Source organism: Chiloscyllium punctatum, chromosome 28 (genome assembly GCF_047496795.1).
Source record: "Chiloscyllium punctatum isolate Juve2018m chromosome 28, sChiPun1.3, whole genome shotgun sequence".
Classification (NCBI taxonomy): Eukaryota; Metazoa; Chordata; class Chondrichthyes; order Orectolobiformes; family Hemiscylliidae; genus Chiloscyllium; species Chiloscyllium punctatum.
In genome coordinates, this window is record NC_092766.1 from 14,969,107 (window position 1) to 14,984,593 (window position 15,487).

Genomic DNA, 15,487 nt, shown 5'->3' on the forward strand with positions numbered 1-15,487 from the left:
ATGTCCTGTACAACCCCAACATGACGTCCCCAACTCCTGTACTCCAATGAAGGTGAGCACACTGAATGCCTTTCCTGGTCCAATGGCTCTGGGCCCATTATGTCTGAAGTTTCCTCAGCAACCTCCACCCCCCCCCCCCCCCCCCACCCCCCCACCCCCCCCACCCCTGTCAGATCCGGAGAAGAGTCAGATTGGACTGGAAACGGTGTCTCTAGGTTCCAGGGCCTTTCTCCGGAGCGTACTCACTTGTAGGCGTCGTACACGTCCTGCTTCGGCAGGCAGGTATCTGGATGCTCCTCCAGGTGGTTCCGGATCCAGTTACAGGCGTGCATCTGGTCAGCGGTGCTGGAGGAGAACTGGTCACTGCCGGTGACACCGGAGCTAAAAACCAACCAACCAACCACGGCCGTCAGACAGAGGGAGTGAGAGGGAGTGAGAGAGAGAGTGAGAGAGAGAGAGAGTGAGAGAAAGAGAGTGAGAGGGGGGAGAGAGCGAGAGAGAGAGAGGGAGTGAGAGAGGGAGACAGAGACAGAGAGAATGAGAGAGAGGGAGTGAGAGAGAGAGAGGGAGTGAGAGAGAGAGAGAGACAGAGAGGGAGTAAGAGAGAGACAGAGAAAGAGAGAGTGAGAGGGGGGAGAGAGCGAGAGAGAGAGGGAGTGTGAGAGAGAGAGAGAGAGGGATTGTGAGAGAGAGAGAGAAAGAGAGAGGGAGTGAGAGAGAGTGAGAGAGGGAGAGAGAGAGAGTGAGAGAGACAGAGAGACAGAATGAGAGAGAGAGGGAGTGAGAGAGAAAGAGGGAGTGAGGGAGTGAGAGAGAGAGAGAGAAAGAGAGAGGGAGTGAGAGAGAGAGGGAGTGAGAGAGAGAGAGAGTTAGAGAGTGAGAATAGGAGAGAGAGTGAAAGTGAGATTGAGGGAGAGCGAGTGCAGGAGAGAGAGTGAGGGAGAGAGAGTGAGGGAGAGAGAGTGAGGGAGAGAGAGTGAGGGAGAGACAGACAGACAGAGGGAGGGTGAGTGAGAGACAGTGCGAGAGAGAGTGAGGGACAAAGAGTGAGGGAGAGAGAGAGGGAGAGAGAGTGACATAACAGATAGTGTCCATTATTCCAAACCAGTGAAACGCTCTGCGGAGTGGACTCCATTTCTCCCTCTCACCCATTCATTAACACCTGCTCGACAATTCAATGTCTCCTTTCCCCACCGTTAGCACCCCAATCCATTCACCCGTTCACCATCTCAATCTCTCCTTCCCCACCGTTAGCACCCCAATCCATTCACCCGTTCACCATCTCAATCTCTCCTTCCCCACCGTTAGCACCACAATCCATTCACCCGTTCACCATCTCAATCTCTCCTTCCCCACCGTTAACACCCCAATCCATTCACCTGTTCACCATCTCAATCTCTCCTTCCCCACCGTTAGCACCACAATCCATTCACCCGTTCACCATCTCAATCTCTCCTTCCCCACCGTTAACACCCCAATCCATTCACCCGTTCACCATCTCAATCTCTCCTTTCCCCACCGTTAGCACCCCAATCCATTCACCCGTTCACCATCTCAATCTCTCCTTCCCCACCGTTAGCACCCCAATCCATTCACCCGTTCACCACTTCAATCTCTCCTTCCCCACCGTTCGCACCCCAATCCATTCACCCGTTTACCATCTCAATCTCTCCTTCCCCACCGTTCGCACCCCAATCCATTCACCCGTTTACCATCTCAATCTCTCCTTCCCCACCGTTAGCACCCCAATCCATTCACCCGTTCACCATCTCAATCTCTCCTTCCCCACCGTTAACACACCAATCCATTCACCCGTTCACCATCTCAATCTCTCCTTCCCCACCGTTAGAACCCCAATCCATTCACCCGTTCACCATCTCAATCTCTCCTTTCCCCACCATTAACACCCCAATCCATTCACCCGTTCACCATCTCAATCTCTCCTTCCCCACCGTTAACACCCCAATCCATTCACCCGTTCACCATCTCAATCTCTCCTTTCCCCACCATTAACACCCCAATCCATTCACCCGTTCACCATCTCAATCTCTCCTTCCCCACCGTTAGCACCCCAATCCATTCACCCGTTCACCATCTCAATCTCTCCTTCCCCACCGTTAACACACCAATCCATTCACCCGTTCACCATCTCAATCTCTCCTTCCCCACCGTTAGAACCCCAATCCATTCACCCGTTCACCATCTCAATCTCTCCTTTCCCCACCATTAACACCCCAATCCATTCACCCGTTCACCATCTCAATCTCTCCTTCCCCACCGTTAACACCCCAATCCATTCACCCGTTCACCATCTCAATCTCTCCTTTCCCCACCGTTCGCACCCCAATCCATTCACCCGTTCACCATCTCAATCTCTCCTTTCCCCACCATTAACACCCCAATCCATTCACCCGTTCACCATCTCAATCTCTCCTTCCCCACCGTTCACACCCCAATCCATTCACCCGTTCACCACTTCAATCTCTCCTTCCCCACCATTAGCACCCCAATCCATTCACCCGTTCACCACTTCAATCTCTCCTTTCCCCACCATTAACACCCCAATCCATTCACTCGTTCACCATCTCAATCTCTCCTTTCCCCACCATTAACACCCCAATCCATTCACCCGTTCACCATCTCAATCTCTCCTTCCCCATCATTAGCACCCCAATCCATTCACCCGTTCACCATCTCAATCTCTCCTTTCCCCACCATTAACACCCCAATCCATTCACCCGTTCACCATCTCAATCTCTCCTTCCCCACCGTTAGCACCCCAATCCATTCACCCGTTCACCATCTCAATCTCTCCTTCCCCATCATTAGCACCCCAATCCATTCACCCGTTCACCATCTCAATCTCTCCTTCCCCATCATTAGCACCCCAATCCATTCACCCGTTCACCATCTCAATCTCTCCTTTCCCCACCATTAACACCCCAATCCATTCACCCGTTCACCATCTCAATCTCTCCTTCCCCACCGTTAGCACCCCAATCCATTCACCCGTTCACCATCTCAATCTCTCCTTTCCCCACCATTAACACCCCAATCCATTCACCCGTTCACCATCTCAATCTCTCCTTTCCCCACCATTAACACCCCAATCCATTCACCCGTTCACCATCTCAATCTCTCCTTCCCCACCGTTAGCACCCCAATCCATTCACCCATTCACCATCTCAATCTCTCCTTTCCCCACCGTTAGCACCCCAATCCATTCACCCGTTCACCATCTCAATCTCTCCTTTCCCCACCATTAACACCCCAATCCATTCACCCGTTCACCACTTCAATCTCTCCTTCCCCACCGTTAGCACCCCAATCCATTCACCCGTTCACCATCTCAATCTCTCCTTCCCCACCGTTAGCACCCCAATCCATTCACCCGTTCACCATCTCAATCTCTCCTTCCCCACCGTTAGCACCCCAATCCATTCACCCGTTCACCATCTCAATCTCTCCTTCCCCACCGTTAGCACCCCAATCCATTCACCCGTTCACCACTTCAATCTCTCCTTCCCCACCGTTAGCACCCCAATCCATTCACCCGTTCACCACTTCAATCTCTCCTTCCCCACCCTTAGCTCCCCAATCCATTCACCCGTTCATTTACGCCCATTTGACATCTCAATCTCTCCTATACCTGCCCTAACACTTTGCTGAAAAAAGGGAGCCAGTGAGGTGACCAAGCCGGGTTTATTACCACCTTGCCTGTCCCTCCTAATACACTTAACAGTGAGCCACGAGGGAAGGGTGGCTCCTGTTCAGCCGCCCAACTCCACCCAACCAAAAAGCAGTGCAGTACTTGGGGAAGTACGAATATAGGCTGATCTGAAGGAAGTACATGGTTGCCTGTATCAGAGGAAAAACACTTTGATTTCAAAGGACAGAGAGTATGAGAGAGAGAATGTGAGGGGCAACATGGGTTTTGAGGTGGGAGGAGGTGGAGGAGGACATTATTCTGACTCAGCAAAGTGTTGCAATGGGGGACGTGCTGCCTGACAGGGAGCAGATTCAAGAGGAACTTTGAACAAAACAAAACAGGAGGGGTGGGGAGAGAATGGAGAGCACCACTTGAAGGGGACTGATTTGCCTGTGGATAGGAAATGTGGAGGGGGGATGATTACTGCATCTAATTGGAGAGCTCCTTCAAACAGCCATGAAAGGCACGATGGGCAGAATGGCCTCCTTCTATGCTGGAACTGTTCCGCATCGCATTTGGCCGCGAGTGTGAATGTTCAAACAACTTAGTGGGAGACACGCCACGGGATTCCACAGGAGGGAGCTTGGAGACATCCGAAGATTTAAAGCAATTCCCCCACCCCCACCCACCTCCCCGCTTTGATCCCTCCTCTTCCCCTCTTCCTGTGTCGAGCTGATAAATACCTCTTGTCCCCATGGCTGGGGCCGGAAGGCAGCTGCAGGTAGAGGTAAAGCTTCTCTACGTCCGAGAACACTTTAACGTCTTGCTGTAAGGAAAGGGAGAGAGGACAGAGAGGAATAGTGTGGAGGTGACTGCCAAATGTCTTCGGGCGCGCTCAATCCAAACCACACGTATCCGTCACCGGAGGCCCCAGATTCACAAGGTCACGGACGCAAATCCCAATGATGGAGTTTCTGGCCCAGAAACGAGGCGAACACACTCAGTGCTGAGGGAGTGGGCACTGTCGGAGGGTAGGTGCTGAGGGAGTGGGCACTGTCGGAGGGTCAGTGCTGAGGGAGCGGGCGCTGTCGGAGGGTCAGTGCTGAGGGAGCGGGCGCTGTCGGAGGGTCAGTGCTGAGGGAGCGGGCGCTGTCGGAGGGTCAGTGCTGAGGGAGCGGGCGCTGTGGGAGGGTCAGTGCTGAGGGAGTGGGCACTGTGGGAGGGTCAGTGCTGAGGGAGTGGGCGCTGTCGGAGGGTCAGTGCTGAGGGAGCGGGCGCTGTCGGAGGGTCAGTGCTGAGGGAGCGGGCACTGTGGGAGGGTCAGTGCTGAGGGAGCGGGCACTGTGGGAGGGTCAGTGCTGAGGGAGTGGGCACTGTGGGAGGGTCAGTGCTGAGGGAGTGGGCACTGTGGGAGGGTCAGTGCTGAGGGAGTGGGCACTGTGGGAGGGTCAGTGCTGAGGGAGCGGGCACTGTGGGAGGGTCAGTGCTGAGGGAGCGGGCGCTGTCGGAGGGTCAGTGCTGAGTGAGCGGGCGCTGTCGGAGGGTCAGTGCTGAGGGAGCGGGCGCTGTCGGAGGGTCAGTGCTGAGGGAGTGGGCACTGTGGGAGGGTCAGTGCTGAGGGAGTGGGCACTGTGGGAGGGTCAGTACTGAGGGAGTGGGTGCTGTCGGAGGGTCAGTGCTGAGGGAGCGGGCGCTGTCGGAGGGTCAGTGCTGAGGGAGTGGGCACTGTGGGAGGGTCAGTGCTGAGGGAGTGGGCACTGTGGGAGGGTCAGTGCTGAGGGAGTGGGCACTGTGGGAGGGTCAGTGCTGAGGGAGTGGGCACTGTGGGAGGGTCAGTGCTGAGGGAGTGGGCACTGTGGGAGGGTCAGTGCTGAGGGAGTGGGCGCTGTCGGAGGGTCAGTGCTGAGGGAGTGGGTGCTGTCGGAGGGTCAGTGCTGAGGGAGCGGGCGCTGTCGGAGGGTCAGCGCTGAGGGAGCGGGCGCTGTCGGAGGGTCAGTGCTGAGGGAGCGGGCGCTGTCGGAGGGTCAGTGCTGAGGGAGCGGGCGCTGTCGGAGGGTCAGTGCTGAGGGAGTGGGCGCAGTGGGAGGGTCAGTGCTGAGGGAGTGGGCACTATCGGAGGGTCAGTGCTGAGGGAGCGGGCGCTGTCGGAGGGTCAGTGCTGAGGGAGTGGGCACTGTGGGAGGGTCAGTGCTGAGGGAGCGGGCGCTGTGGGAGGGTCAGTGCTGAGGGAGTGGGTGCTGTCGGAGGGTCAGTGCTGAGGGAGTGGGTGCTGTCGAAGGGTCAGTGCTGAGGGAGTGGGCGCTGTCGGAGGGTCAGTGCTGAGGGAGTGGGCGCTGTGGGAGGGTCAGTGCTGAGGGAGTGGGCGCTGTCGGAGGGTCAGTGCTGAGGGAGTGGGCGCTGTCGGAGGGTCAGTGCTGAGGGAGTGGGCACTGTGGGAGGGTCAGTGCTGAGGGAGTGGGCACTGTGGGAGGGTCAGTGCTGAGGGAGTGGGCGCTGTCGGAGTGTCAGTGCTGAGGGAGTGGGCACTGTGGGAGGGTCAGTGCTGAGGGAGTGGGCGCTGTGGGAGGGTCAGTGCTGAGGGAGTGGGCACTGTGGGAGGGTCAGTGCTGAGGGAGTGGGCACTGTGGGAGGGTCAGTGCTGAGGGAGTGGGCACTGTGGGAGGGTCAGTGCTGAGGGAGTGGGCACTGTGGGAGGGTCAGTGCTGAGGGAGTGGGTGCTGTCGGAGGGTCAGTGCTGAGGGAGTGGGTGCTTTCGGAGGGTCAGTGCTGAGGGAGTGGGTGCTGTGGGAGGGTCAGTGCTGAGGGAGTGGGCGCTGTCGGAGGGTCAGTGCTGAGGGAGTGGGCGCTGTCGGAGGGTCAGTGCTGAGGGAGTGGGTGCTGTGGGAGGGTCAGTGCTGAGGGAGTGGGCGCTGTCGGAGGGTCAGTGCTGAGGGAGTGGGCGCTGTCGGAGGGTCAGTGCTGAGGGAGTGGGCGCTGTGGGAGGGTCAGTGCTGAGGGAGTGGGCGCTGTCGGAGGGTCAGTGCTGAGGGAGTGGGCGCTGTCGGAGGGTCAGTGCTGAGGGAGCGGGCGCTGTCGGAGGGTCAGTGCTGAGGGAGTGGGCGCTGTGGGAGGGTCAGTGCTGACGGAGTGGGCGCTGTCGGAGGGTCAGTGCTGAGGGAGTGGGCGCTGTCGGAGGGTCAGTGCTGAGGGAGCGGGCACTGTCGGAGGGTCAGTGCTGAGGGAGCGGGCACTGTCGGAGGGTCAGTGCTGAGGGAGTGGGGGCTGTGGGAGGATCAGTGCTGAGGGAGTGGGGGCTGTCGGAGGGTCAGTGCTGAGGGAGCGGGCGCTGTCGGAGGGTCAGCGCTGAGGGAGCGGGCGCTGTCGGAGGGTCAGTGCTGAGGGAGTGGGGGCTGTGGGAGGGTCAGTGCTGAGGGAGTGGGGGCTGTGGGAGGGTCAGTGCTGAGGGAGTGGGTGCTGTGGGAGGGTCAGTGCTGAGGGAGCGGGTGCTGTGGGAGGGTCAGTGCTGAGGGAGCGGGGGCTGTGGGAGGGTCAGTGCTGAGGGAGTGGGGGCTGTCGGAGGGTCAGTGCTGAGGGAGCGGGCGCTGTCGGAGGGTCAGCGCTGAGGGAGCAGGCGCTGTCGGAGGGTCAGCGCTGAGGGAGCGGGCGCTGTCGGAGGGTCAGCGCTGAGGGAGCGGGCGCTGTCGGAGGGTCAGTGCTGAGGGAGCGGGCGCTGTCGGAGGGTCAGCGCTGAGGGAGCAGGCGCTGTCGGAGGGTCAGTGCTGAGGGAGCGGGCGCTGTCGGAGGGTCAGTGCTGAGGGAGGGTCAGTGCTGAGGGAGGGTCAGTGCTGAGGGAGTGGGTGCTGTCGGAGGGTCAGTGCTGTGGGAGGGTCAGTGCTGAGGGAGTGGGTGCTGTTGGAGGGTCAGTGCTGTGGGAGGGGGTGCTGTCGGAGGGTCAGTGCTGAGGGAGTGGGCGCTGTGGGAGGGTCAGTGCTGAGGGAGCGGGCGCTGTGGGAGAGTCAGTGCTGAGGGAGCGGGTGCTGTCGGAGGGTCAGGGCTGAGGGAGCGGGCGCTGTCGGAGGGTCAGTGCTGAGGGAGGGTCAGTGCTGTGGGAGGGTCAGTGCTGAGGGAGTGGGTGCTGTGGGAGGGTCAGCGCTGAGGGAGTGGGCGCTGTGGGAGGGTCAGTGCTGAGGGAGTGGGTGCTGTGGGAGGGTCAGTGCTGAGGGAGTGGGTGCTGTGGGAGGGTCAGCGCTGAGGGAGTGGGCGCTGTGGGAGGGTCAGTGCTGAGGGAGTGTCTTTAAAAGAGTAACTCACCAGAACGTTATCCACCTTCAGCTGAACATTCTTGCTGCGGAAGAGAGATCAAACAGAGGGAGAGCGTGGGGTGGGGGTGGTGAGAGGGTGAGAGAGAGAGATGGATGTTAACTGGAGCCTTGACTTGCCTGGTTCAGGAGCTCAGCGCCACGATGGCCTGGTGTCCGTGATAGAGTCCCTTCCTCACGCCAGGGGAGGGAAATCTGCCGTCCTTACCCAGCCTGGGCCTACACCTGACTCCAGACCCCACTCCCCCATAGCGACTCCTGAAATAGTCTAACTGAGCCAGTCCAATCCTATGGGGCAATTAAGTGTGAGCAACAAAGCCCTGGCACCCTGGTGGAATAAAGATGGGCTCGGTGGGTATATCAGCAGCAATGGGGGAACGTGGGAGACCGGGAGCCCCCCACCCCCCCAACACTTCACCCAGCTGAGATGTAAATGCTCCCAGCACGGGTGGGCAAGGGCAAGGGGGGGGGGGATTTGGCTGCTGATTTCAGGCAGGACTACCCTAATGCTGCAACCTCCTCACACTCGATGTGCCAGCCTCAAACTCTCAGGTGGCTCCCTCCCTCAGGCATCCCCCGCTGCCTGAGAGTTGGCGAGGGGCGACGAGATGTGAAGGAGACGGAGGGAAAGGGGAAGGACGTGGAGGACGGAGGGGGAGGGGGGAGAGAGGGGGGAGGGAGAGGGAATGAGATGTGAAGGAGACGGGAGAGAGTGGGAGAGGAAGGGGAGAGGTGTAGAAGGGAGGGGGGAGGTGGGAGGGTGGAGGAAAGGGAGGAAGACTCGAGAGGGAGGGCAGGCGAGGGAGGGAGGGATGGGGGAGGAGGAGGTGAGGGAGAAAAGGGGCTGGAAGTGGGGGGGGGAGGAGGAAGGGGGAGATGGAGTGGGGGGGGGGGAGGACGGGTAGAGGGAGAGGAGAGAAGGGGTAGGTGGGAGGAGGGCAGGAGACGGAGGAAGGGTCAAGGAGGTGGGGAGGAGAGGGAAGAAAGGGGAGGAAGGGGGAGGAGAGGGAGGGAGGGGGGAGGGAAGGAGAGGGGGAGAGAAGGTTCCCGCCCACCCCACCCCCCGATCAGACAGTGAGCTGGACCCTGCGAGTGGAAGCTGCAGCTACCTGATGGAGCCCTTGATCTTGTGTAGCAGTGTGCTCGGCTCCGTGTTCACATTCTCCGAATCACTCACTGTCACAGTCGCTCGGTTAGGAATCTCCAACTGAGGCACCGCCTCCCCCTCCTCCATGGCATCTAGTCTCTAGGAGAGAATCAACACAGGAAAAGCATCACTGAGAGAGAGGGGAGAGAGGGTACAGGGGAGAGGGGGACAGAGAGATGGGGGGGGGGGGGGAGAGAGGGGGATAAGAGAGAGGGACAGAAGGAGACAGAGAGGGAAAGAGAGGGGGAGGGAGAGAGAGGGAGAGACAGAGAGAGGGAGACAGAGAGAGGGAGAGAGAGTGGGAGACAGAGAGAGTGGGAGAGAGAGAGAGAGGGAGAGAGAGAGAGAGAGAGAGAGAGGGAGACAGAGAGAGGGAGACAGAGAGAGGGAGAGAGAGTGGGAGACAGAAATAGATGGAGACAGAGAGAGAGGGAGAGAGAGAGAGAGAGAGAGGGAGACAGAGAGAGGGAGACAGAGAGAGGGAGAGACAGAGAGAGAGAGGGAGACAGAGTGGGAGAAAGAGTATAGAGAGACGGGGAAACAGGGGGACAGAGAGGGAGAGAGAGAGTGGGAGAGAGAGAGGGAGACAGAGATAGATGGAGACAGAGAGGGAGAGAGAGTGGGAGAGAGAGAGAGATAGATGGAGAGATTGAGGGAGATAGAGAAGGAGACAGAGAGGGAGACAGAGCAGGAGAGAGAGTGGGAGAGAGAGGTAGATGGAGAGAGGGAGGGAGACAGGGAGAGATAGATGGAGAGAAGGGGAAAAGAGAGAACATGAGAGACAGAGTTGAGAACTCCAAACAGGTCTGTCTCATGGTCAAGTCTACGTCACATGGGAAAAGTACCCAGATACTGGAGGCCACTACTCCTGAAGACATCCCTAAATTATTTAATTAAATGGCTCAAAATTCCTGATTTGCCCATCTCTGAAGACCTCTGGCTGGGGATGTGAAGAGGAAGGGTTGAGAGGGATGTGGGCCAAGTGCTGACAAATGGGACGAGATTCATTTAGGATATGGGCTGGTCAGCATGGACTAGTTGGACCGAAGGGTTGGTTTCTGTGCCTTACATCTCTTTGACTCCACGCCGCACCACCACCACCATCATCATCGTTGGTCCCTTGCAGACGGGAATGACTCTCTGCCACACTCCAGGTGAGTGTGTAGGCGGCTGGACAGACCGAGGGGGCAGGTGGTGGTCACGGGAAAGGGGCTGGGTGCGGTGTTGGTGGGGACAGCGACACTCCTTCCTCTGTTTCCGCCCGGCTTCAGCTGACGGAGCATCAGCTTGGGGGGGGTCTCGCGTGGGTCATGGGGAACAACGTGCCGAGCCTGTCGCAGCCGATCGAGGGTGGTGTGTGGGGGATGTTGGCCTGGTCGAGGGCGCTGGTGCCGGTCTGTCTGTCTTCCCGGTGGATTGGCAGGACCGCTCCAGCACCTTGAGGTCCCCTGCTGCAGACAGTCCGTGCCTCAGAGCCGTGCAGGAAGGTGGGAACCACCACAGCTCCGGTGTACCATCAGTCGGAGCTGATGTTGTTCTCCAACACCTGGTTCCTCAGGCAGGGCTGTACTAGCACACCACACCTTCATCAACAGCTGCTGCCTCAAGGCCATCTTGGACATGTCTGCCAGTCTACTCAGATCCCCACCCCCCCACCCCCCCTTGGCATCATGGTAGCCCACAAACCCACCAACACACACAAACAGCAGCTGATGAACTTGAATGACCCTATACAAGCAAAACTAATGTCATTTATAAAATACTGTGCAAGGACTGTACCAAACCCTACATTGGACAGACAGGCAGAAAACTAGCCCCCTAGATACATGAACACCAACTCGCCACAAAACGACATGACCCTCTCTCACAAGTATTCTCACATACGGATGAGGAAGGACACCACTTCGACTGGGACAAGCCAAACAGAGACACGCAAGAGAATTCCTAGAAGCATGGCATTCCAACCGAACTCCATGAACAAACACATTGACTTGGATCCCACTTACCACCCCCTGAGAAAAAGAGCAGGAAATGATATCACCACAGTAAGTGACATCACCGACCCAAAGAAAGCAGGAATTATAAGCAGTGCTTCGCCTGGAGGCCCAGTGAAGATGTTACCTGGTGTGGTGACGAAACGTCAGGAAATGAACCTTCCAGCTCAGCGAGCAAACCTACATCCAGAACCTCAACCTGAGCTACCAATCTTCTCAAAACTCGCTATGAGCTGCTTTGGTCAACAGGATAGTCCCGAGGTATTGGAAGGGGCGAACGTTCTCGAAGGCTTCCCCGTGGACATGGTGATCAGGAGTTTGCTCTGCAATGCCTGGCCAGGTTGATGGAGGACCTTGGTCTTGGGGGATGCTCAGGGTGAGACCCAGGCTCTGCACTGCCTCAGTAAAGGGGCCTGACGACAGTCACAGCTGCTCATCAGACATCACGCCTGTTCTTAGACCAAAACACGCAGGCCACTTCGAGAGTTATAGTGGCATACAGTACGGAGACAAAACCCTTCGGCCCATCATCCCGTGCTCGAACACTTCAACTCCCCCTCCCACTCTGCCCAGGACATGCAGGTCCCGAGCCTCCTCCCTCACCACCCGATGCCTGGAGGAAGAACGCCTCATCTTCTGCCTCGGGACCCCATGGCATCAATGTGGATTTCACTAGTTTCCTCATTTCCCCTCCCCACCACCTTTACCCCGGTTCCAAACATCCAGCTCGGCACCGCTCTCATCACCTGTCCACCTTCTTTCCCACCTATCTGCACCACCCTCCCCTCCGATCATTACCCCCACCTCCATCCACCTATTGCACTCTCAGCTACCTCCCCCCCACAGCCCCAACCCCCCCCCACCCCATTTATCTCTCCACCCCCTCGGCTCCCAGCCTCATTCCTGATGAAGGGCTGATGCCTGAAACATCGATTCTCCTGCTCCTCGGATGCTGCCTGACCTGCTGTGCTTTTCCAGCACCACACTCCCGACTCCAGTCAACCACAATCCCCAAACCAAACTAGTCTTACATGCCTGCTCCCAGCCCATATCCCTCTAACCTTGCCTGTTCGTGGACTTATCCAAATGTTTTTTTAAAAACTGTACCTATACCCACTTCCTCAGGAGGTTGAGTCCACACACGAACCACCCTCTGTGTAAAACATTTGCCCCTAATGTCTTCTTTTATATCTTTCTCCTCTCACCTTGAAAACTCCCCCATCCTGGGGAGAAGGGTAACTCTCATACCATTAACTCTATCTACGTCCCTCATGACTTTAATCAACCTCTATAAGGTCACCTCTCAACCTCCTACGCTCCACTGAAATAAGTCCCAGCCTATGCAGCCTTTCTTTACCACTCAAGCCTTCCATACCCGGCGACATCCTGGTAAATCTCTTCTGAACCCTCTCCAGCTTAATAATATCCTTCCTATAACAGAACTGGATACTGTACTCCAGACGAGACCGCGCCAAAGTCCTGTACAACCTCAACATGATGTCCCAACTCCTATACTCAAAGGACTGAGCAGTGAAGGGAAGCAGCTGTCCATAAGACATAGCAGCAGGAATGAGACCATTCAGCCCATCGAGTCGGCTCTGCCACTCAATCATGGCTGATAAGTTTCTCAACCCCATTCTCCTGCTTTCTCCCCGCAACCCTTGATACTCAGGAACCTAGCTATTTTAATCTATCTCAACTCAATGACCTGGCCCCCACAACCTTCTGTGGGAGTGAATTCCACAAATCCCCCATTCTCTGGCTGAAGAAGTTTCTCCTTATCTCCGTTCTATAGGGTCTTCCCTTTACTCTAAGGCTGTGCCCTTGGGTCCTAGTCTCTCCTCCCAATGGAGGCATCTTCCCAACATCCACTCTGTCCAGGCTGTTCTGTATTCTGCAAGTGTGAATGAGAGGGGAACCTCGGTTATCCGAATTTCGGATTATCTGAAGAAGATCTCAAGGTCCAGAGAGAAACATCACATCAAAGAGGTGTTACCAACACTGATTGCGTCTTTTGCTGACAATGATTAAAAGTGAATTCGGGTTACTGAAATGCTGCCGAGAACAGTCCTGACCATCGATGAGAGCCCAGGTACCATCTCCAAATGACTGAACGCCCGCCCCCTCTCTCTCTCTCTCGTCCCACACTTTCCCTGGAGATTGAAACAGGGCTGTATCCTAAATGTCCCTTCCCCAGATAATCTCTCCAACATTGTCCTATACAGGGCAAAGGTGGAACCTGTCAAAAAGTTGCAATAAAAATGTTGTCTGTGTTTGCAGTAAAAAGGTTGTGTGTGTGTGTGCGTGCAGTAAAAACGTTGTGTGTGTTTGCAGTAAAAACGTTGTGTGTGTTTGCAGTAAAAATGTTGTTTGTGTGTGTGTTTGCAGTAAAAACGTTGTGTGTGTGTGCAGTAAAACCGTTGCGTGTGTGCAGTAAAACCGTTGCGTGTGTGCAGTAAAAACGTTGCGTGTGTGCAGTAAAAACGTTGCGTGTGAGTGTGTGCGTGCAGTAAAAACGTTGTGTGTGTGTGTGTGCAGTAAAAACACTGTGTGTGTGTGTGTGCAGTAAAAACGTGTGTGTGTGCAGTAAAAACGTTGTGTGTGTGTGCAGTAAAAACGTTGTGTGTGTGTGCAGTAAAAACGTTGTGTGTGTGTGTGTGCAGTAAAAACGTTGTGTGTGTGTGCAGTAAAAACGTTGCGTGTGTGTGTGTGCAGTAAAAACGTTGCGTGTGTGTGTGTGCAGTAAAAACGTTGCGTGTGTGTGTGTACGTGCAGTAAAAACGTTGCGTGTGTGTGTGTGCAGTAAAAACGCTGTGTGTGTGTGTGTGCAGTAAAAACGTGTGTGTGCAGTAAAAACGTTGTGTGTGTGTGCAGTAAAAACGTTGCGTGTGTGTGTGTACGTGCAGTAAAAACGTGTGTGTGTGTTTGCAGTAAAAACGTGTGTGTGTGTTTGCAGTAAAAACGTTGTGTGTGTGTGTGCAGTAAAAACGCTGTGTGTGTGTGTGCAGTAAAAACGCTGTGTGTGTGTGTGTGTGCAGTAAAAACGTTGTGTGTGTGTGTGTGTGTGTGTGTGCAGTAAAAACGTTGTGTGTGTGTGTGCAGTAAAAACATTGTGTGTGTGTGTGTGCAGTAAAAACGTTGCGTGTGTGTTTGCAGTAAAAACGTTGCGTGTGTGTTTGCAGTAAAAACGTTGCGTGTGTGTTTGCAGTAAAAACGTTGCGTGTGTGTTTGCAGTAAAAACGTTGCGTGTGTGTTTGCAGTAAAAATGTTTGTGTGTGTGTGCAGTAAAAACGTTTGTGTGTGTGTGCAGTAAAAACGTGTGTGTGTGCAGCAAAAACGTTGTGTATGTGCAGTAAAAACATTGAGTGTGTGTGTGTGCAGTAAAAACGTTGTGTGTGTGCGTGTGTGTGCAGTAAAAACATTGTGTGTGCGTGCAGTAAAAACGTTGCGTGTGTGTTTGCAGTAAAAACGTTGCGTGTGTGTGTGTGCAGTAAAAACGTTGCGTGTGTGTGTTTGCAGTAAAAACGTTGCGTGTGTGCGTGCAGTAAAAACGTTGCGTGTGTGTGTGTTTGCAGTAAAAACGTTGCGTTTGTGTGTGTGCGTGCAGTAAAAACGTTGTGTGTGTGTGTGTGCAGTAAAAACGTTGTGTGTGTGTGTTTGCAGTAAAAACGTTGTGTGTGTGTTTGTGTGAGTGTGAGAGTGTGTGGTGTGTTTGTGTGTGTGGGTGACTGTGTGTGTGAGGTGTGAGTGTGTGTGGGTGGGTGGGTGGGTGTGTGTGTGAGTGTTTGTGCGTGTATGAGAGAGTGTGTGTGTGTGAGGTATGAGTATGCGTGTGTGCGTGTGTGTGTGTGTGTGTGTGCGTGAGAGTGTGTGTGTGTGTATGTGAGTGTGCACATGCGTGCGCTGAGAATTACCCCCAAAGGCAGCAGGGTGGCATGGATGGGGGTGGAGTTGGACAGTGTTGTGAGGGTGGATGAGGGGCAAGGTGGGGGGTGGGGCATGGACAGGCAGGGGACAGGGACAGACGGGGGAGCTGGGGTCCACGCGCGGTGTGTTGCCGCCTTGCCTCCTGAACAGGGAGCAGACTTAGCAAGTGCTCACTGTGTCAATCACATTGAACTGATTAGGGGGAGGAGGAACGTGGGAGGCTTCAGCAATGCTGCAGGTCCCTTACAGACAAGTGTGTGTCTGCTCAGAGACAAACTCTGAGACAGAGAGGGAACAAGGCAGGCAGAGCGAGGAAAAAGGGAACTTCAGAAAACTCCAAGCCCCAGACGAGAGGTATTGAATCAGTTATCCGAATAATCAATTATCCAAACGCAATATCCCATCTCATTCGGATAATTGAGGTTCCTCTGTAGGTCCTCCCTCATCCTTCTAAACACTATCGAGTCTAAGC

The 15,487-nt window shown here is 55.7% G+C and overlaps 1 protein-coding gene across 4 annotated transcripts in view; it reads right to left on the reverse strand.

The window, feature by feature from the left end:
- The window catches only part of rfx5 (regulatory factor X, 5), a 54,068-nt gene that overhangs the window by 30,834 nt on the left and 7,747 nt on the right, over window positions 1–15,487 (reverse strand). For 2 of the 4 annotated variants that reach the window (XM_072548980.1, XM_072548981.1), the window contains exons 2-5: window positions 9,057–9,193; window positions 7,940–7,973; window positions 4,393–4,475; window positions 247–381 (exon numbers count right to left, since the gene is read on the reverse strand). In XM_072548980.1, the coding sequence (XP_072405081.1) occupies window positions 247–381; window positions 4,393–4,475; window positions 7,940–7,973; window positions 9,057–9,193 (389 nt within the window). Of the gene's footprint in view, window positions 1–246; window positions 382–4,392; window positions 4,476–7,939; window positions 7,974–9,056; window positions 9,194–11,215; window positions 11,550–15,487 lie in introns of those variants that run through there. The other 2 variants (XM_072548982.1, XM_072548983.1) reach the window with 2 other exon arrangements.